Source organism: Scatophagus argus, chromosome 15, assembly GCF_020382885.2.
Source record: "Scatophagus argus isolate fScaArg1 chromosome 15, fScaArg1.pri, whole genome shotgun sequence".
Classification (NCBI taxonomy): Eukaryota; Metazoa; Chordata; class Actinopteri; family Scatophagidae; genus Scatophagus; species Scatophagus argus.
The window spans coordinates 21,435,555-21,458,000 of record NC_058507.1 but is presented as its reverse complement, the minus strand read 5'-3'; the positions used below and the strand labels follow the sequence as shown (position 1 = coordinate 21,458,000).

Here is a 22,446-nt window from a genome sequence, read left to right as displayed (position 1 = left end):
CGATGAAAAACTATGAACTCCATCAAATAAGGCAAAAAGGAAAGGTCACCTTCTCTATGGCCTTGTAGGTAGTGAGATCTTCCTCGAAGGCTTTGGTCCTCTCACTGTCAGCCAGCATGATGTAGTTGGAGACAGGTGCCCTAGCTCTGCCTTTGGACTGGACATAAGATCTGTACTCTGTGGGCAGGTCAAACCGCACCACCAGGTTACACTTTGGAATATCCACACCTTCCTCTACAATGCTGGTGGCAATTAGCAGGTTGGTTTCATGAGCCCGGAATTTGCGGAGGACCTGTGATAGAAAGAAGGGGGAACACACAGAAGAGAGTCTTGATACTGCTTTGATAAGAATTCCATTATATTTGCCATGATAATCATATTTCCACATCCATTTTCTATGCCGCTTATCCGTCAGGGTCGCGGGGGAGCTGAGCCTATCTCAGCTGACTACGGGCGAGAGGCGGGGTTCACCCTGGACTGGTCGCCAGTCAATCGCAGGGCCAACACACAAAGACAGACAACCACACACTCTCACACTCACACCTAGGGGCAATGTAGAGTAGCCAGTTAACCTAATGTGCATGTTTTTGGTATTGTGGGAGGAAGCCGGAGTACCCGGAGAAAACCCACGCAGGCACAGGGAGAACATGTAAACTCCACATAGAAGGGCCCAGACCGGGATTCGAACCTGGAACCCTCTTGCTATGAGGCGACAGTGCTAACCACTGCACCACCGTGCCGCCCATATTTCCACAAAATGACTGAATGTTTAGTAAGATATTTACAAGGATCTTCGTTATTCATGTTCAGTATGGTTTCCTCCTACACTTATCTTGTCTGTACCAACAAGTAACAAGGTCTGAATGGAACAGGACTGGTAATGAAGCAGAAAATCAAAGATAAAACCAGTGTCAAACCAATGCCGGCAGGTTAAGCCCATTCATTTCAAAATAAACAGAACAAACTTGTACTTGTGTACAATGGTTTAAAAGAGTATGGCTTTACAGCAGACTCACGCACTCCTGCTAGTGTGAACAGCGTGCTACAGTGACTGAATAAGCGGATCATGTAAAGTGACAGGTTACAGCAGTATTCCTCCATGTGGTGGCCTGTTGCTCCAAATAAAAAAGAAACACACATATATGTATACTAAAACATGGTAACATAATTTCCGCGTGCATACCTCCTCCTGTTTCCTGAACTCCACCTCCATCTGTTTGTTGCGTGGCTGGTTCTTGCCGATGCTGTGACCGGTGATGAAGTTGCTGCTGATGTAAGCCAGCTCTGGGTCCTGTTTCCCCGCCTCTTTGATCAGACTGAGGAATACACATTAAGAAAAAGTTTCTCTCAGCTGCAGTGGCACAACATAAGAAGGTGAATCTGAAATGTTTTTTTTTTTTGTCAGCTGTCACTGCAGGGCAAACAGCCGTGAAAATGACAGAAGCCTACCGATTGAGGACGACAGCTGTGTAACGCCTCTCCACAAAGATAATCCCACACAGGATGTTGGTGAACGGTGAGGGGAAGTTAGCTTCTGGCCTTTCTTTGGCTTCCACCTCCTCATCCTCATCCTCATCCTCAGAGTCACTCCAGGACACATAGTTGTCCTGGTTGCGGTTGTTGTACCACTCCACGCTTTCAAACTGCTGCCGCTCAAAGGGTTTGTATTCATGCAGGATCTCGAGCAGCCGGAGGACCTTCGGGGTGACAAACCTGAGCTCCAGCGAGGCGGGGGAAAAGTGCTCCTCACACAGGGCGTGCACTTTGCGCAGGATGGTGTCGGTGAAGAGCAGAAATTTGCGGGTGAGCTCCTCCTGCTCGTGTTTGATGTACTTCTGAAGCTCCCGCACCATGATGCCCGCGGCCTTATCGGCACACCAGGGTCCAAGCACCTGCAGCACAGCCCAGCAGTCACTCAGGACCTGGACAATACAGAGACAGAGTGAACAGAGCATCCCCCTGAAAACAACTGACTGCAAATACCACAAACAAGTGACAGACAGCATTTGCATGCTGCTTTACAAGTATGTCCAAAAATCATGATGACATAAGTTTAAACATATCATCTTTATGCTGTTTTCAATTTACTATATGGCAAAGAATTGGCAAATTATCACAGCATTTGACAGTTTGATTTATGTTTAACAGAGGTTGGAATAAGGCAACCGCTAATTCAGTATCTGAGCAAATGTAAAATATGGTCAAAGTCTCTCTTTCTTTTCCTGAGCTTTGGTGTTGAAAAGTTTCAAAAGTTTAACTTTGACCTTTTGGAAATAATAAAGATATCCAAGAATGGGACAGACATCCTGAAAACATAATGCCTGCAGCCACTGTTATCACCAGCATGGAGGCACATGAATAAAATACAGAAAACCTTTCAGGCTCTGACCTGTTTGGAGATGAATGTGGGATCACGGTCCTCTCTGGCAACAGATATGTTGCAGTCATTCAGGAAATGGAGAGCTTCATCCAGCTCTGCCTGCAGACGGGAGGAGAGGCCACTCTTGTCCACATAGGGGCCACAGTCCAGCACCACTTCTCTTGGCTGAGAAGCATACCTGAAATATAATTCAGCACACAGGTTAGACTTGAGTGTGTTGGCTTGCCAGTCCATCGATTTCATTCACCAGTTGATTTTACAGTCCTATTACAGTATAATGGCTTTCAGTACCTGTCCAGGACCACAAGGTCAGTGGCAGTTTCAGCATTGCTCTTCAGGATTCTCTCAAGATTCTGGATCTTCTGCTCCAGTTCTGATGGGTCACACTTTCCATTCAGAATGGAAGATGTAAGACCCAGGATACGAGGAGGGCACGAGCAGCCCTCAAATAGCTGTGGAGGCAGAGAAGAGAGGCGGGTCACTCACAATTCCCTCAGGACACTATTGCTGCAAAAAAAACCAAGAAGTTCACTCTGAAGCACAATCTCACCTTCATTATCTCACAGTAAGGGTGGTCTGTGATGGCCAGGTGACAATCATCAAAAACCACCAAGTTGATTTTAGACAACTGTAAAATCTTATTCTTCAGAATGTGCAGGAATATGTGGCAAGTCATGACCAGCACCTTTATGAGGAAAAAGTTGAGAATGACAGGAGGTAAGAGTATATTTACTGCCAGCTGTGACGATTCAGACCGACTATGAAACGACACTGTTAGCGAAGGTGTCAGCAACTACAGCAACAATTTGAATCATCAAGTCCTGAGTCAAACCTCAAGTGGTCAGTCAACATGTTGGGGTTTGTTAGACAAGCCATAGCCAATAGAACAATGCAGGATAGCAGTGCAACAAGATTTTACAAACCTAGTCTCGTCTCTGATGCACAGACAACTGTAAAGAAAAGAACTAAAAGGGTAATGGGAAATGCACAGAACTGTGCAAAGGTCTAAGTTCACGACCAGGAGGCTTGTGGGGTCAGCCATAGATCTACAGAACCACATAAGCTCTGCTACACCAGTTCAGTGTGATGCAACATCTGTTCTGAGGTGTACTGGCATTCTACTAGCGTACTAGGATCAAAGCATACACTCTTTTTATTTTTCCTGTGGTGAAGTATCAATCTTTCAAAGACGCTGATCACAAATGTAAAGTTGTTAACACATATGAGACTGAGAGGTATTTTAGAAGTTAGCAGGACAGTTTGATCACACACACATGGCGAGGTGATGTCTACTCCATCACGGTGCACATGGCCAGAGGTCATTAATGATGTATTTTATTTCCTACAATTCCTTGTTCACTGTAGGTGAAGACCCTGTTCACCCGCATTAGAAGGGCCACCTCTTGAGCTTAACAAAACTCTGCATGACGGTTACAACACGTAAGCATGAAACTAGTGTGAAGTATGAATGTTAATTTCACGAAACAAATACTGTCAAAGGCCATGAGGATGATCAGCGCACCTGATTCTCGATTATCTCTCGATTCCACTGTTGGTCAGTCCATGCTGAGGTCTCCTCCAAATCTGTGTACTCTCCCACCTGGAGGTCAGAATGAGTCCTGACTGCAGCTGCTTGCTGAACTACAGACAGAGCTGGACAATGTAGACCGGAGATACAGTAAACTAGTTAGAACAATTCCAATTAAACCAGTGCATGCATTTGAATTTAAGAGTGTAATTTGTGTCTGGACAGTTCAGTTTTCAAAATCTCTTTAATAGAGACTTATTGGAAAGACTAGGAAAATTGTGTGGCGCATCAAAAGCAGGCAAAGTGTGCTGCACGCACCTGTGTTCACCAGAAAAACAGTCCTTTTCGCATTTTCTTGGTATTGTCCACGGATTTGGTGGGAGAGCTCTTTTGTTAGAAGTACTGCAATAAAGGTCTTCCCTGAGCCAGTATTCAAGCAGACGATAGTATTATGTTCAAGAGCTGCTTCAAGAAGTTCTACCTGTGGAGAAGATTCGGTTTAACAGCCAGTGAGTCAATGACAGCGAGTGTCAACTGAAATAAATACAATACTTATCGATTAAAATGAAAACAAATGAAGAGCAATGAATAACTTACTAATCGTGTGCTTATTTTTCTGCAAAATTATTACCATAGACATAGTTATACATAGCTACATACACAACGCATCAAGCAGCTAGTAAACACGTCCAAGTGGATGGCAGCTTTCTCACCTGATATTTCCTAGGTGTATAGATGTTATCATGGATCGCCTCCTGCTGCCATGGCAGACCAAAGAAAGGCCCCATGGGTGAAGTGGCAGGGGTGACAAGCTGTAGGCCTGCCATGCTTCAAAGAGGTGGAGGTGAGGGGGCTGGGCTCCTCCAGTAGTCCACTTTATCTCATTTCATCCTATTCTTCTTTTCAGATGTTCACTGGCAGGGAAGATGTAGATATTAGATTAATGTCGTGCTGACAACAGCTGCCCATTCTCATTCTCATTCAGAAGGCTGCAAAGATAGGGACGGGAGGAGGCGCTTCAGACACAGCCAGCAGCCTGCAGTACGTCCACCACTGACAGAGTGGAGCTGTTCACACCTAGCATTAACATGTGTGTCGCATGATCCGATCACAACTGAACAGCCACGAGTGTGTCACTTCACACATGGCGCTAACATGTGCCTCAAATGACCACTTGTGATTGGATCTCACCATATGCAGCTTAATGCGTACATCACCTGGACCAATGGACAAAAAAAGTTTTTACACAAAGAAAGAAACAACACAGAACATTTGCCAAATTCACAAAGTCTATATATACATCTATCCATCCATCCATTTTCTATGCTGCTTATCCATCAGGGTCGAGGGGGAGCTGGAGCCTATCCCAGCTGACTACGGGCGAGAGGCGGGGTACACCCTGGACTGGTCGCCAGTCAATCGCAGGGCCAACACACAAAGACAGACAACCACACACTCTCACACTCACACCTAGGGGCAATGCAGAGTAGCCAATTAACCTAATGTGCATGTTTTTAGTATTGTGGGAGGAAGCCGGAGTACCCGGAGAAAACTCACAGGGAGAACATGCAAGGGCCCAGACCGGGATTCGAACCTGGAACCCTCTTGCTATGAGGCGACAGTGCTAACTACTGCACCACTGTCCACAAAGTCTATATAGTCTCTCCTAACTCAACAACTCGCAAAACTGTTTCAAACAGCTGCTAAGTGTTGGCATAAGACACAAAGACATGTGCTGCCCGGCAGGTAAGAGAGCTCCAACATGTAAAACTGCACAGCAGTGAACCAAACGGAAATCACACAGCACGTTTTGTGCGTTAGGAGAATGCATTTTGCCTGCTGTTGTGGGCTTTTTCTTCTTGTTTTGCAGGGGGAAAATCTTCAGTCATAATTGGTCAGGAAATTCAACCAGAGGAAAACTACAAATTGTTGGGACTAACAATCTCTTCTTTAAAGAGGCAAGTCAACGGGACCGAAGAAAACTCAGCAATCAGTTTTCTTTTGAACATAGCTGAAGATTTTTTGTTTTTTTAAATGACAGTCTAGTTAGGGAGACCAGAAAAATGGGGGGAAAAAATGGAAAAAAATCACACTAACAGAATGAATGTCTGAGGAAATATACTCACAGGTAGTAACTGAGAGATTCTGGATAAGCAGACAACATTTAATCTGGGCTTCATGATAAAATATAGCTTAACTCCTGATGCTCCCCCACATTTAGGCGGGAAAAAGACCTGAAAAATTAAAAAAAACAAAGAACATTGTTATAATGATAGGACAGACGTACAGAAGTCTGTGTAATAAATGACAATGAAAATGTTATTCTGGTTGTGAATAGTAGCACCAATTTCTGGACTACTCATAAATAAGAACCCACACCAAAATCTCTGCAGGGGAAGCATTCAAGCTGGCTTCCACAGAGACTGCTTCTGTTAATGACGTGCTTATTGTCATATTGTGATGGTACTGTTCACTCATAAGTAAAATATCTCACCTCTACACAAATGGCAGGGATGGTGAGTAAGTCCTCCAGTTCTGCGAAAACAAAAACAGAGAGCAAAATGAGAACAGTATAGTACTGCAGGGTGCCATATGCTGAAAGTTCAGCGGGCAGAGGGAGGAGGGGTCCATTATTGAGTAAGACAGCCTTAAGTCACCACCACACCACACAACTCCACTGCGAGGATGACCGACTCCAGCAATCAGCTCGGTGCAGTATTTATATTAAAAGGGCAGCTCGCATTTGCTGGTGGCTGGAAACATAACACAACCTGATGTTCGTCTATGGAGGCCGAGTCAAGCGGTCAGTTAAACACAACTCTGAGAACAAGCGAAATGCAGCAGCTCCGAACTGAGTTCTCTGATGTTCAGAGACAAAGAGGGGTTTCGGACCAGAACAGAAACACGCACACATAGGATTTAAACACTAGCAGCCTCAACATTTCAAAGGTGAAGAAGAAGAAGAAGAAGAATCAGCTTTATTGACAGTATATATATTTTTACATACACACACTGAATTCATCTTCTGCATTTAACCCATCCTTAGTTGAACACACACATGCAACACCTGGCAAATTACATGCAGTGGAACACACACAGGAGCAGTGGGCAGCATCAAGCGCCCGGGGAGCATATTGGGCGGTTAAGTGCCTTGCTCAAGGGCACATCAGCCGGCTAATGGAGGGGGGCATTTTTCACACCCAAATTTTTCCTGCCCGTCCGGTGGGGGAATCGAACCGGTGACCCTCCGATCACAAGCCGCTTCTCCAACCTCTAGGCCACGGCTGCCCCCCGGCTGAAATCTGTCAACACACAGGTAAGGAGTCCAGAAGAGGAGCTTCAGTTACAGTTTAGGGTAACTGCGAACCTCAATGTGGTCTGCAATGTAATGAAGTCAACCTCCAGGACCAACTGTTGCTCCACTACTGTCATGTTGGTAATTATATATGATGAAGTTGCTGCAATTAACGCATGCCACGTGTATTTGAAAAGTCAACTGAATTTGGGCAAAAAAAAAAAAAAACAACTGATGAGTTTAAAATGAATTCTTTGATCAAATAAAGATAGATTGTTTGTGCCACCAAAAGTGTTCCACAAAAGCTTCTGGTGCAAAATATATAACTATCAACTAGTTTACTGAAGCAAAAATAACTAAAATCATTTTGGTTGTTTTAAAAAATAAAATTTGGTTATCATTGCTTACATTGGGATGGACATTATTATTGCTGGCCTCCGTGACTTTTCCCAGCAGCCTTTTTGTCCACCTAGGGCCCTGACGCAGCATGTTCGCTGATGCCAGGCCGTCGATGAGTGTCTGTGGCCCGGGTTTTTGAGCACTAACACCAGCACTCTGCAACTTTTCAGCCATTTCAGCATACTGAATGGGAAGTCGGAGTCCATCATCAGTGAGGAAAAAAAAAAATCACTGCGATTGGGTTTTCAACTCAGCAAGTCAAGCGCACGAGAAAGGAAACAAAAGTGAAGAAACCAAGCAACTTAAGTCAAGAGGGCACACACACAGAACACTCTTCTCATTTTTTATTTCCATCGCTCATTCACAAACACAAATATTTTCGCCCCCCAACATGGCCATCTGGAATGAAGTAACCGAGGACCAACTGAAACTGTCTAAATGATGAGCAAGAGTGGTGTGAAAGGCAAACACGGATTTATCATAACAATGGTTTGTATATCTGCAGTCCTACTAATAGTCTTCCAGTTGTCCTTCGCCGCTGCCGAATGCAGACTACTGCTTATGGAGGGTTAGTTCCTCTTATGCAGGCACAGAATGTATGTGCAAGCTGCCCATCGGGTGTAGGCTTTGCAGTGTGTTCAAGTCCAACCTCTTGGTTCAACGTGAGGTGAAACAAGAATGACTGCTGTTCACTAGTTCTGTGTTGTGAGTGACAATGTTATCAGTTCCTATCAGTGGTACAATACAGACAACTGGCACGTAACACGTGGCAACAAAGATGGAGTACTTACTGTGAAGAGAAAACTTAAATTTACAACTCACAGCTTGACTGATGAACATGTAAAACATTGAGGAGAATCACAACCTCACTTTAGTAACCCCATCAGAAGGGCCCACTGGCGAACACACACCAGTGGTGCACAACACGTGCAAAATCACTCGCACTTCTTGTTTTCTAAGTAAGCCAGCAAAGCAGGGGGCATCAGGTGTCATAGTAGCTTGACGTGTACCATGTCAAGATGCACCACTTTCCTATCATCACGTGTTAACACTGAACTGACACATGTCACTGATAACTATATTACGTTATATTACTTAGATCACTATACACTGCACCATAAAAAGACATGTTAGTCATGTTCCACAGTAAGGGGACATTTTTCACTGGCAGGCACCACGTAAAGTAGTTATTCAACAATGTGTCACAGCAGGCAGCTGCCACTGATCTGATGAACAAAATACTTTTCTGTTATATAACCTAATGGGGCCATGAGTACATATTAACCAGGTATAGCATGTGTGTATTTAACAAGCATAACCCTGGACTAATTCTGGCATAGAGGTAGGAGAAGCGGCTTGTGATCGGAGGGTCACCGGTTCGATTCCCCCATCGGACGGGCAGGAAAAATTTGGATGTGGTGGAGTGATTAATGCAAAAAATGCCCCTCCCCCTCCATTAGCTGGCTGATGTGCCCTTGAGCAAGGCACTTAACCCCCCAATATGCTCCCTGGACACTTGATGCTGCCCACTGCTCCTGTGTGTGTTTCACTACATGTAATTTGCCAGGTGTTGCATGTGTGTGTTCAACTAAAAATATATATACTGTCAATAAAGCTGATTGTTCTTCTTCTATTAACAGTAACGGTACAAGTACAGTGGGAAACCACCGGCAACACACCGCCTTCATGCACCACATGCAAATGGAAAATGTCATTGTCAAAGTGTCATACCATTAAGACATGGGAGTTATGACAAGACAGATAGCTGTAAGGGAAATATTACACATTAGCAACGAAATATCCGAGTCTGAACAGGCATTTGAGCAATGGCATGACTGTAAACGCCATCCCGCTCAGAATCAACAACTGCCACTTGAACAAGACTGGAGAACCATCACGCATCTTTTGATCTGTGTAACTCCAAAAATATCCTAAATGTCAAAAATAAAGTCAGGAAAAATTCTATTCCAAACTACTCACAGTTGTTTGTTCTAAAGATTGTTCATTGAATAGATTTGCCTAAAATATGCATGGCTTTAGCAAATATAACTACAAACATGACAAACATCAGAATCTGAATTCATAAAGGAAATAAGTAAATACACACATACAAAGAGAAGAGCTGGTCCGAAAGGTGCTTAGGTAACCTTGATCCCAATGTCAGCATCACATCTACCAGAGTGCCACAGTTTGGCATATGAGTGGCTGCCAAAAAGTGTGTGTGTTGCTTACATCAGGCATGGACACATGCAGAACACGATGTTCACAACGTCCGCCTGAAAAATTGATTTTTGCTGTATTACATCCAATAGTTGTCAGGAATTCTATAACGTCGAACCAGGGTGACATTCATTTAAACAGTTACTTATGTTCTGTAAACAGCATTAAACCCGCTAGGAACACACACTCGTACTGTCTATTTTACACCATTGTGCTTTCCAATCTCTATGTTGGCAAGAACTCACTGGTAAGAGTTAAGTGAACGCCTAAGTCACCATCAGACACCATGCTGACTAACATTAGGTAACTTGTTAGCAACTGAACACATCCATTTCTACTAAGCGATTCTATATAACTAATGTTAATCGACTTGAAACACGTGTCCGTAGCATTAAAGAAATTAGAAGAAAATGTTTGAAGAATTATGTCTGAAGTTATCTGCACACCAAAGAGCAACAAATCCTCTCAAGGTCCTTGGCCTAATTTAGATATAAATCGTGATATTAGCAAGCTTACCTTAACAAACTACTGAGTGCTAACGTTACCGTGACAAATTAGAAAATTTACGCTATTTCAGCTCATCTGATACTGTGTTGTAAAAGAGGCTTGAAACAAATGAAGTAGCTGAAGAGTGTCTCAGATGGCCTATTAGCCGCTTACATAGCATTACCGACCAGGGAAAGACACATAACAGCAATGGAAACCGTCTTGCAGCGTTCAACAGGGTAACTTAACCTAGCTTGGCTAGCGATGTTGAATTAAACGGATCGCGCCTGTCTGGAACCCGTTACGGACCCGGCTCTTTTAATGGCGAAAAAGCATGTATGTTTGGGTGTTCTTCCCCGGCTGCGACTGTGTGATTTATAGAGCGAGACTGAAACATGGCTTCATCCAAAATTTACAGCGTGTAATGCAACACAACGTCTGGACAGTAACTGCAGCCACCATGCACCATCACCATGTCAGCGGCAGCTAGCTAGCTAGCTAGCTAAGAGCTACCAAGGCCAACACATGCAAAAGAGTAACGTTATTCCAGAAAGACAAATCATTCACTTCGGTACATAATCTCACCTGATGTATGCTTTTCTGTTGATGGTCTTGACTAAAAAGATTTGAAATCATTCGTTGAAAATCCTAACTGCCATTCACTTGTCTTGATTTGGTGGCTACTCGCACGGTGGGACCACTTCCTTTCACCAGGGCCTTCGCTACGCCAAAACATGAACGTAAACTGCGTAACTGCCGGCAGCACTCTGGCACGTCATTTTCCTGTGAACGAGAACGACTGCTCTTCATGATATATTATTAATAAAATCATAAAAACAATAACATTTAAGTAGAATATATATATAAATTAAAATATAAGAACTAACAATGTGAAAAAGTCAATATAATTTATAAGAAGATATAAAATAGCTACATTATTCAGTTTGTAGTATTGCATTACAAACATGAAAACAAAAGAAAATAGTGCACTGGCTACTACAGAATGGAAAAACACCCTCGGCAGCTAGTGCAGTGTAAACATTAGTTCTGAATGAACATGAGGATACACAACACTGAAAAACTGTGCGAAAATTAATCGTCTTTCTGGCACACAAAACGGGTCCTTCCGGCAAAATTTTTATTATGCTGTGTATTATGCATTACCTGTACATGGCCTGTAAAAAGTAAACCAACTGGACAAACTCAGTGAACAAACAAGGATTGCCATGATTTCAATCAAACGGATTCAGGATGTTCAACGGAAGTGCAGTAGTGGGAACGCTTCACTCCTAAATGTGTTCTGCCCTCCTGAAGTGGTTGACTGTGTTACACGATCTGTCCTCCAGATGGCAGCATTTCCTTCTCAAATACCTCACATTCAAGTCACTCATAAGCTATCACTTTGCCACTCTTTTCATACAAAAGTCTACAAAAGCAGGTTTCAGAGCGCCAAACTCAACACTTTACGATCTATTAAACTGTACCTGGAAATGAACGTAGGGACAACTTAAAATTAACTAACTAACTACAAACTACACATTTTAGGATTAAATATACTTAACTAGTAGGGACAGTTTACATATACAGAACAAGAAACAAAAACAGAATAACGTGTAGCTTTAAGATCAGTTTTGGTTTATTAAAACAAATATAAGAACAACAAAAAATGAAATACTGATTCTATTTGACATAAATGTAAACATGCCTGTGTGGGTCAAATTGCTGTGACCATCTGAAAGACATAAAAGCATAAAGTAATAAAGTAGAAGGAACTCGTCAAAGCGGTCACGTGTTGTGCTAAAACAAACAGCCTATTGACACTTGGTGGTTTTGACACAGGTGAAGCACCCACCCACAGTGCTGGTTAGGTGGCCTGCAGCTCTTCCTCCACCCTCTCACCGTGCTCCTGCTCCTTTTTATTCCTTTACTTTCTTCAAACTGTTAAAAAATGCACAAAATAACCACAGTCTTGTTTTGTAGACATGTTTGATGAATGACAGCGGTAAGTGCTAAACTCATTAACACATCGCATCCCCTGTGACTACTTCATAGTCTGTTCTGCCGGTGAAATGCTTTGAATGTGAAGCTGCAGCAATGCAAAATGTCCCGTTTACATTAACAGGACTTCATACAGCGTTTTTGTCACTGGGATGCTGCCACCAACACCATGTTACAATTCTGCAAATACATAAATACTGCAATACACCTCAGTGGTCCACAGATCATGGCGATAGATCTGTGACTTGACAGACATTTATTTAAATAAAAATGCATGGAAGTGAAAACAAAATACAACAGGAGACAAAAGTTTCAAAACATGTCATTTATTGCACTTCACTGGTGCTATTGAAACAAATAGAATATCTGAGGGTCCAGTACAAAAGCCAATATGCTTTTACCAGGCCAGCTCTTTCTGTGTTTTAGTGGTAGTGGTAGTGGTGGTGGTGGTGGTGGTGGGGGGGGGGGGGGGTGTCGTCTGGTATGGTCCTGTGGTCAGGGTCACACACAGACACACAGTCTACTGCATCCATGCAAAGACCTTAAACTGGCTTCCCTCTTTCCTTATCCTAACTTCAGTTTACCCTAACCCACATCTAATCCTGATTCTAACCATAAACCTTCTAACCTGTCCTTGGCCTCACCCAGACCTAATTTTTATTTAAAACCTAAACTTATTACAGCGTTGAATGTTATTAATGTTTACTCTAATTGTGTACATTCTGTAATCTTAACCTCGAAATCAAGTCGTAAAGACAGTCGTTATTTTTCTGGTTTGTTTATTGAGATCACAGTCTGATGATGTCATCATCATAAAATAACTGTTTTGATCTGGGGGGTAACAAAGTTTGACAGAAGAAAACATTTAAGATCTCCAGCTTTGTTTTGTGACCATCCAAATGATTACTTCATGTTTGACTGACTCCTAAATCTAAAATAGCAATATGCACAATAAATCCCCTCGATTTTGCCTGCCAATCTCCTTCAGTCTTTTTAGATTTTCCATAAAAAATTCCAATATTTCATAAAAAGGAAAGTAATGTAAAAATAATGTAATGTAAAATAAAGTAAAAAAAAAAGAGAAGAAAAAAAGATTCTTTGCAATAGTAGTTGAAAATGCCAACAATTGAACCTTTCTCAACAATGCTACATGTGCATCCATTTTAGTGCAAACTATAAACTTTTATCTTTATGTTGGGTGCATTTGCAGATAATTCTCTATTTAAGTTGCCTTTTGAATGCACGGCCTTTACCACTGACTATATCTGCTTTAGGTCAGTAAACAGCGGGAAATTGGACCTTTAGGTTGGATTGTAATGTAAAACAAATTTTTCCAAAGTCAAGAAAGTTTCCTGCTTAAAAAAAAAAAAAAAAAAAAAAAAGAAAAGTATTAAATCCTGAGAAAAACATTTTTGCTCTTTCTTTTTGAAGTGTAAGTGACAGTAGTATTCTAATGTTTGACTGGTCCATTGGTGCACACATATCATTTCCTATTTTTTTATAAAATGGTAAAGTGTATTGACATTACGATAAGCATATAATGTGGATTTGGGATACAGCTCTAGTTCACACAAGGATAAAGGAAAATGCACACACACACACACACACACACACACAGACGAGTTGCGACTATGATCCACTGTGCTATGGGGTAACCCAGTTGGTACTGAAGTGCAATGAACTGCTTTATTTTGCTGGCCCTCAGTCAGTGGGTGGAGGAGCTGTATTTATATTCAGAGTAAACAGAATAGCGCTTCACTACAGACATTGCTCAAAAATAACATATAGAAAGATATTTCATTGTAAAGCATTCTCTTTCCATTGCAATCTTGGACAAGCTCAAACATAGTTCAGTCGCATTAAAACATTTATTTGTCATAAAACTTTTAAAAATCCTTTCATACATCTTATGAGCCATAAAATATTACAAATACATATTCTGCCTCAACTATTATACAATATAGAGCCGGGGTAATATTATACTAGACTCTCTATGTGTTGAAAACAAGATTTCCATTATTGAGCTTATGGTGAGTTGTGTATTTTCTATATTAGCACTTTCAACACTATCTTTGGCAGTTTGTAATCTTTTTCAAAAGTGCAGCAGATCCAAATTACCCCTTCATTCAGACTTCATTCAGTTCTCTTTACAATAGTACAGGTACATTAGCTCAAAAAGCTCGGCTTTATCATATATAATCTCGCTTTCATTTCCCCCACTATCTCCAGTTTTTATCATCAGTCTGAAGTAGTTTCACTTTTCACATCTTCATGTCAGTTAAATGGCTATTAGGACAGTCAACTGTGCATCCAGACATCCATAGCATATATAACTATCTACAAACTGGAGTGTGCTATACAGTCAGATAGTCTTACAAGGTCAGTTCCGTCAGTTTTGAACAGCAATAACCCACAAACTTCTTTAGTGTCTTTAGAACAGAAGCACATATCAGGGCCACTACCTGGAGATTTCAAGAATAACATTGGAATATCTTCAGAAACATGGCAATGTTATGAAAAGGGAGCTGTAATTTTGAGAAAAATTAAAATGTTGCATAAATAAAGTCATACTTTTAAATTTTGGGGAATAAAGTTGCAATATTAAGAGATAAAGCTGTAATTTTAGAAGTCATAATATTGTGAGAAAATATCTTGATAGAAATTACTTATGTAGCAATATTTCTTATTGTTCATATCATTATTATTATAATTTCTTGGTCATTTTTATATGATTTTTCAGAAAAACTTTATTCTCAAAATGTTTTTTTTTTATATTACCTTTCCTCATAAAATTTACAACCACTCATTTTCAATCTTTTTCTTTTAATGACAACTTTCGTATTAAAAGTTTATTACCTTCTCAAAATCATTTATTCTTGAAATATTCTCATATGTTTTCTTAGAGTGAGAACTATATTTTCTGAACATTATGATTTTTCTCAAAATATTACAACATAAGCTGTCCTAATGATATGATAAAGTTTTCCTCGTAAAAAAACTTATCTTGTAAACTTGCAAATTTAATTCAATAACACGATACATTATTAAACATTATAATTTTTCCTCAAAATGATCTTTTTTCCAAAATATTGCAACTTTTTCTAAAAATCCCAAACTTCATTTTTCCCCAGCAGTAGTTCTAATATATTATCATACAGATTACTTCAAGCCACATCAAAAGCTAAAAAGCAAAAACCTCCAAAAAAAAAAAGTTGTTTGATCTGGAGTAAAATCATTGTAATGAAAAGGAAAGGAATGGCAGTTGAGCTGCATGTGTGTTTGTTTTAGTGTTGGTGCATTAAAGGTTATCTGTGTGTGAGAGAGAGAGAGAGAGTGTGTGTGTCTCAGTTGTTGAGGTTAAGCAGCAGGCTGGGCAACGTCTTCAGGTCTATCTGTGGCAGCAGCCAGAAACAGTAGAGCAACAGCCACAGCAGCAGCAGCAGATACAGCTCCCAGTTCTCGCTCCGCCTAGACACACACACACACACACACACACACACACACACACACAGGGAGAGAAATACAGGTGAGAATAAGGTCTGCAGAGACTCAAAACATAAAGAGATAATTGCAAGCAGCACTGCAGCTACCGGGTTTTAGTCATTAGTTAAGGAGGACAGAGAGAAAATAAAACAATTCTCATGTTTATTTTGAGTTTTCTCATGTGCTGTGTCCCAGTTTGGGGCCCAGATCTTTTGGCAGTCTGCCTTTCAGCACTAAGTCCCATCGAGCTGACAAACTTATTTCACTCTAGAAATGACAGAGAAATACTGAAGGCACGACCAGTGTATCCTTTGCAGACCTTCAACAGTCCGTTGCAAGCGGATCACTTGCCTGGTGGTGTGGCAGGTCAGCCATCAGAAGCTTAAAAAGTTTGGAAATATGTGATCATCAGTCGCTGCTAACTTTTCACATACATCCATTCAGCTGTAGTGTCATGGTGACCATCTGTACGATAAGCAAAACGGTGGTTGTTTTCTACTGCTGATACTGGAGCCAAATTTACTGCATGTATTTCATAAGTAATGTGTTTTAATATGAAGGCAGCATTTGGTATTTGTTCAAAGGTTAGGTAGTGAATGCTTTCTCATGACTTCAAGGCTGCTCAACCCAACCGGTTAAGGCAGATGGCCGCCCATCTTGAGCCGGGGTCTGCTCCGAGGTTTCTGCCTTCTAAAAGGCAGTTTTTCCTCGCCACTGTCGCCAAGTGCTTGCTCAAAGGGGGAATGTTGGACTCTCTGTATTACAATTTAATTAAAGAGTTTGGTCTAGACCTGCTCTAATTGGAAAGTGTTATGAGATAACTTTTCTTGTGATTTGGCGCTATATAAATAAACTGAATTGAACTTCTGGTGGGAAAAAAAAAACTGCTTGACTGCGTGGATGAAGTGGATTGTGATTACATCTATAATAGAGTTGGACAATTAATCAAAAATAATTTTGAAATCACAATATGACCAAATATCAAAACGGCACTTTTTTGCATATTGTTCAGCAATAATCTCTAACAAAGCATGAAGAGTGAGAGCAGGTCATAAGACAACAGGGACTGTTGAATGAAGAACTTTTATGAAGTAAAACACAAAACAAACTCTGCCTGCATTCTATGAATCAACCCCATCAAACCACATGTGGAGCAGTTTGATAGGAAGTTACAAGTATTTCCCATTCTGGACAAAAAATAAAGCTTGAAATGCAATGTCACGAAGACGAGCAACACCTCCTCCTTATGTATCTGTCCCGTGGACAGGATGACAGCCTCTCTGCATCCCGTGGTCTGATCACAGCTGCTTACAGCTACTCCATCTCCATCTATACTTCTGCATTTAAGATTTTCATCTTATCTTCTGCGGCTACATAGACCCTGAAGACACACTGCAGGCTACAGAGATGTCAAGCAGGAATTTTTGATGCTGGTGGAGATTATTGAGATTGAAGACAAATAAGACAAGCTAAAAACTGGTTCAGTTATCTTCTTTTTTCAGTAAAACGCATGCAGAAAAGCCATTTCACTACAAACTTTATGCTCAACACAACCACCACTCACACAGTGAATGAAACAAAGAAAGCAGCTCACATATGATACATCCATTTAGTGTTGTGGCGGTGACATAAACTGGTAAAATTCGACAATGAATTGCAAATCAAATCAATAAAAACTCCTGTTGACCCTTTGTGTCAAATATAAATCTAGCTTCAGTGTCGCTTGTAATATGTGTTAAGTATTTGTTCACATAACAACACGAGGTGACTTATTATTACTATATACTTATCAACCACTGCTTTGGAAATCCTTGCGAGTAGTAGAATTATATAGTTGCGAAATCCTGATGTAGTATACACAGTTAAAGCTAAGAGGAGAAAGTTCTTACCAAAAATCATCATGAGAGTCATCACTGTCAGGCTTTTTGGTCACTGCAGTCTGATTGACCTGTGCGTGAGGAAAAATGCCAGACTCAGTATAAAGTATCAGACAGAATATTTATTTAAGAGTAGCAATATGTCCATGAAGAAGGAAATGCACTGTCAAACCAACCGTAGACTCAGTGAAGCGAAGCCCCTTTCTGTGACGGAGAACTGGAGGGATCTGGCTTTCATCTTGTCTGCTGGAATTTTTAGTGTCACTCCTGAAAAGACAAAATCCGTTAGTTTAATCTCAACAAGAGGAGCAGTCCCAGGAAATGTATCCTTGGGAGCTCTTCCAAATAATACGAGTACGAAATCAAAACTACAAAGCTACTTTCTCAAAACAGAAGATTTTTTTCACTGACTGCAGTCTCTTCCCCTTTATAACTTTGGGCTGAAAGGGCTTCTTTTCACTGTTTCAGGTTTAATCTTCACAGCTGCATTAATCTGTTGTTTTGGATACTAAACAAGTCACACATGTATAAAAATATTCCTTGCAATTGTGTCCTAGTGCAGCCCAGATGAGACTGGTTCTGTTTAGAACGGGTTTAGGTCTCCAGAAGACTAGACTGTCAGTTCATTTGTAAATGTTTTCTGGAATTTTTAATCTTATGAACCTGAATTAGTAACACTAAAGTTGAATATATAAAGCGCCATTTGGTCATAATTATTGATTATTGCTATTTATGAAAAAAAAAATTAGAACCTGCCAAACTGAGTAATCCTGCTTGTTGCAATACCTCCACCTAGACTCTAGTGTGCAGTAAGGCAGCTTTGGTAAACTAAATTAAATTTCTTCCTATGGTAGCTTTGCTGCAGTTCAACTTTTTCTGGTATGAAGTAGAGTGTAGCTTTCAAAGCACTTTCCTCATCACAGTGGCCATTTGTCAGTTTCAATGAAAACTACTACATTATATGATGTAAATACACTGGGCAGTATTTATTGGGAAATAATGTTGACCACAAATAAATCAAAAATGGGGGGTTGAGATACAAAAGCCTGAACAATTAGAACTTTAATTCCATTCTGGAACAGAATCAATCTCTCTTGTATTAATTGATTCAACCACAGTAATGTCTGTAACCCCCATCCCCTCTCTTCTGGCTGCAGTCTCTCAACCCTCATAAGGCCTGTCTTAATTCCCATCACTAGCCTACACAGATAACTTTGTTCAGTACATTTAAGGAAATATCTGAGCAAACTGAGCAAGGCCAGGTCAGAGAAGTCCCATCCATTGCCATAACACTGGTTTCCTCCAGGGTCCACTGTGTTTCTCAGTGTACCAAGGAGCTGGCTAAGAATAGAAAGCCTACCTCACGGTTTCTGTGTTTTCCCTGGCAATGTCTGACCTCTGTTGCTCAGTCTCACTGAAATCACTGCCGTCTGCTGGAACATCACCAACCCAGACTTCTCCTATCTTATCCCCAGGAAACAAAGAATGTTCCTGGGATTCAGATGCCGTGTCAGTCTCCTGGTTGGTCTTAGCGATCACCTAATAAGAGTGAAAAATAAAGAGAGATCACTTAGCAGCTTAGTAACACACAGAAGGAAAAGACAGAATCTTTGCATGTTTTTGTCCCACTGGCAAGGTTGTGCAACTTGTGTGCAAGTCTGCAACAATAAATGTCTAAAACACAGTTACTCCAACATACTTTGACCATAGTCGTCCCCAGAATATGACTCCATTTTGGGGTTCTTTTTGTTCTTTTTGTCACCTTCAAGCCAAAACTTTCAAGTGTTTAACAAGGAAAACTTAATTTTAAAAGGAAAAACACCCCCAGAGGTTACTGATGCTCCACAGAAGACATACTCTTTCAATTTTGGGTACTATATGAGCTTTCTTGGAGTGCTTGCCCTTAAGCCAGCACATTTTAACTCTCTTGGAACCTAACCTAACCTAACCCTATTTCCAACAGCTGAATCAGCTGCGTCAGACAAAACTTGTAACAGCCATGCCTGCTTTATGCCATGATTCGTCAGCTCTCTTTTTTTGTATCCTTCACACAACTACTTATGTCGGCTTTCATGTGGAGAGCCATTCACAGCACCATGAATGCCTTCAGGGAAAGACTCTTGTGTTGTTATCCCCATATTATTCTCCTGTATACTCTTTTGCCTTGAGACATGGTCAGATGACACAGTGTACTAACAGCCTCATCTGCAGCACATTAAGGACTTGCTCTAGGTTAAGATAAGCATAAAAGGTATAGTTTTGATAAATGCAGAAAGTTGATGTATGACAGTGTAGCCATGTTTGCTCCAGGGCACATATGCAACTATTCTTTCCGTCCTCTCTTGAAAAAAACCCTCACACTTAAGACTGGGAGATAATTCACTTATTATTGTTTATCATATCTATGTATAATCTCATTGCAACAAAATCTTCATTTAAAGATATCTTTACATTTCACATGTCCAAATGAATACATAGAGGTTACATTTTTACCACAGTCTGTCACAATGTGACACCTTAACGGGCATCTTCTTTGATAATTCTGGGATTCTAATTGTGTACAACATGCAAACAAAACACACTGGAATCATAGTGCTCAATATGGAGTTTATCTGCGAATAATTATAACTGGTGGTCAAATTTCAAGCAGTATTTAATATTACTGTAGGCCTCAAGCTTTCAAAGAACATCAGTGGAACAGAATGAGGTGACTGTGGATGATGAATTTCAGCAGGTCATCTGGTCATTTGGTGAGGTGCTGTGGAAGTGTGAAATGTCACATTGCTTCATGTTCCTGTTTGGGCAGTTAGACACACACGGGCAGACTGAAGGTAGTGTATTTCATGATGCCACTTAGATTACACACTGAAGAATATATAGCAAAACTACTGAGAAGACTAACCCTGTAAAGCCCACTGTTGCAGAATTACAACATCACTTTTAACAATTCTTAAAAAAGTACTGCAATTTTTTTTTCTCCAGATCACATTTACATAGTTAATCCTATTGTCCTATTGTTTGTGCTATTGTAAGTAGCAGTTTGTAGCATTAGGAGATAGACAAACAGGCTCAGAATGTTCTGGACTTATAGTTAGCCTCAAACAAAGTGTGTAGGGCTGGTAGGCATAGTTGCACTCACGTCATGATATATAGCCACAGGCAGAATAGGTCTGACTAACTGTTAATCTTTAAATCTCTATCATAGCTCATATCATAGCTTAGCATAGGGGCAGTCGTGGATCAGCGGTTAGGGTGTCGGACCTGTAACCGGTGGATCGCTGGTTCGATTCCCCATACCGGTGTCCATGGCTGAGGTACCCTTGAGCAAGGTACCTAACCCCCACTGCTCCCCGGGCGCTGCATGCGGTCGCCCTGGGTTTGCTGTGTGTGTGTGCACGTCACTTGGGTGGGTTAAATGCAGAGCACGAATTTCGTTGGAGTGAGTTCCCTCCAATGACAAAATATGTCACTTTCATCTTTCATCTTTCAGCTATGCTGCTATAGGCCTATGCTGCCGGGGGACACAAACATGACCCACTGAGCAGTTCTCCCACCTCCACAACACCACCACCATCTCTACTCCCCCACCTCCTCTCCTCTTTTTCCTCTCCCCTCATCAGATCAACATATAATTCATTATTTTATGTCACTGACTATGTGTCCAGTTCTCCTCGTTTTTTGTGTCTCTCCCTCCCTTTCTTTCTCTCTCTGTATCTTTCTGCAGGTCTCTCTCCATCCAGATCTACATGTTGAACTGCATCCAGCCCTCTGACAAACCCAATGTCTACTGTCAACATCTGCCCATGTTGTTCTTGTATGTAGTGATATAATAACTAACTTAAACAACATTTCAGCTTGTTTGTCCTTTGTAATTTATGATGTTTATTGCAGATATGTTTCTCTCTCTCTCTCTTTCATCCTCTCTGTCCTGTCTACCTCTTCTCCCCCCCCCTTCACCCAGCCGACTATCAGCAGGATGGTTCTCCCTTGTGAGCCGGGTCCTGCTCAAGGTTTCTTCCTGTTAAAAGGGAGTTTTTCCTTGCCACTGTGTGCTTGCTCGGGGGTTCAGGCTCTGGGTCTCTGTAAAGCATCTAGACATTTTTGATTGCATAAGGTGCTATATAAATAAATTGAATTGAGACTGAAATTGAATTTTTGGGGGGGAATCCATTTGCACATGTAAGGGACAGGTGTGAATGGTCTTGAATGTGAACCTGTAAGTGCTCTGGGGGGATGTATGTGTTCCTTTCAGTATGATAAGTAGAGAGCATAATAGGCCAGACAGACAGTATTGTTTGAATGTAGTGGAATTTTGATTAGCATTTGCAGTGAAATGATTATACTTTGATGGATAATACTTAGATCTCTACCCTCGACACATGGACTACCACCTAGTCTATTCTTTCAGTTTACTAGCTAGACCCATATGTATTATTCACATATTTAATTTTATTTGTTTTACTTTTTCCATTGCGGAAATTCCAATGCCACCAGCGCAGAAAGGTCATCTATTCAGTGTGCAGGATGTGATTGCTGTAGTCCAAAATGGAGAGAGCGATTTTGCAATGGACTGAGATGACACTGATGCAAGTGACTCAGAGAATGAAGATGCAGCTGAAATGGACAAAGAAAACCACCAACCCACTGACTGCCCAGCCAATGATGATGTGGACCTCAAGCCCCAACCAAAAAAACACACCGTGCCCCGTGACAGGTTTCGCTGGCTGAAAAAGGAGTTCTGTGACTTTGATGTGTACCAGGACAGGCCATGCCCATGTTT

General features: G+C 41.2%; 2 protein-coding genes across 5 annotated transcripts in view; both read right to left on the bottom strand.

Moving 5' to 3' along the window:
* dicer1 (dicer 1, ribonuclease type III) overlaps positions 1 to 11,059 on the bottom strand; it is a 31,859-nt gene extending 20,800 nt beyond the window's left edge. The window contains exons 1-12 of the mRNA XM_046412604.1: positions 10,894 to 11,059; positions 6,403 to 6,443; positions 6,035 to 6,142; positions 4,622 to 4,822; positions 4,227 to 4,389; positions 3,903 to 4,033; positions 2,931 to 3,065; positions 2,672 to 2,832; positions 2,390 to 2,558; positions 1,450 to 1,922; positions 1,184 to 1,316; positions 50 to 292 (exon numbers count right to left, since the gene is read on the bottom strand). Coding sequence (XP_046268560.1) covers positions 50 to 292; positions 1,184 to 1,316; positions 1,450 to 1,922; positions 2,390 to 2,558; positions 2,672 to 2,832; positions 2,931 to 3,065; positions 3,903 to 4,033; positions 4,227 to 4,389; positions 4,622 to 4,735 — 1,722 coding nt within the window. The 5' untranslated portion in view covers positions 4,736 to 4,822; positions 6,035 to 6,142; positions 6,403 to 6,443; positions 10,894 to 11,059. The remainder of the gene's footprint in view (positions 1 to 49; positions 293 to 1,183; positions 1,317 to 1,449; positions 1,923 to 2,389; positions 2,559 to 2,671; positions 2,833 to 2,930; positions 3,066 to 3,902; positions 4,034 to 4,226; positions 4,390 to 4,621; positions 4,823 to 6,034; positions 6,143 to 6,402; positions 6,444 to 10,893) is intronic.
* Positions 11,060 to 14,155: 3,096 nt separating this feature from the next.
* The window catches only part of clmna (calmin a), a 44,942-nt gene continuing 36,651 nt past the window's right edge, over positions 14,156 to 22,446 (bottom strand). For 3 of the 4 annotated variants that reach the window (XM_046412558.1, XM_046412561.1, XM_046412562.1), the window contains 4 exons: positions 19,027 to 19,205; positions 17,843 to 17,933; positions 17,679 to 17,737; positions 14,156 to 15,774 (listed from right to left, as the gene is read on the bottom strand). In XM_046412558.1, the coding sequence (XP_046268514.1) occupies positions 15,651 to 15,774; positions 17,679 to 17,737; positions 17,843 to 17,933; positions 19,027 to 19,205 (453 nt within the window). In that variant the 3' untranslated portion in view covers positions 14,156 to 15,650. The remainder of the gene's footprint in view (positions 15,775 to 17,678; positions 17,738 to 17,842; positions 17,934 to 19,026; positions 19,206 to 22,446) is intronic. The other variant, XM_046412559.1, reaches the window with a different exon arrangement.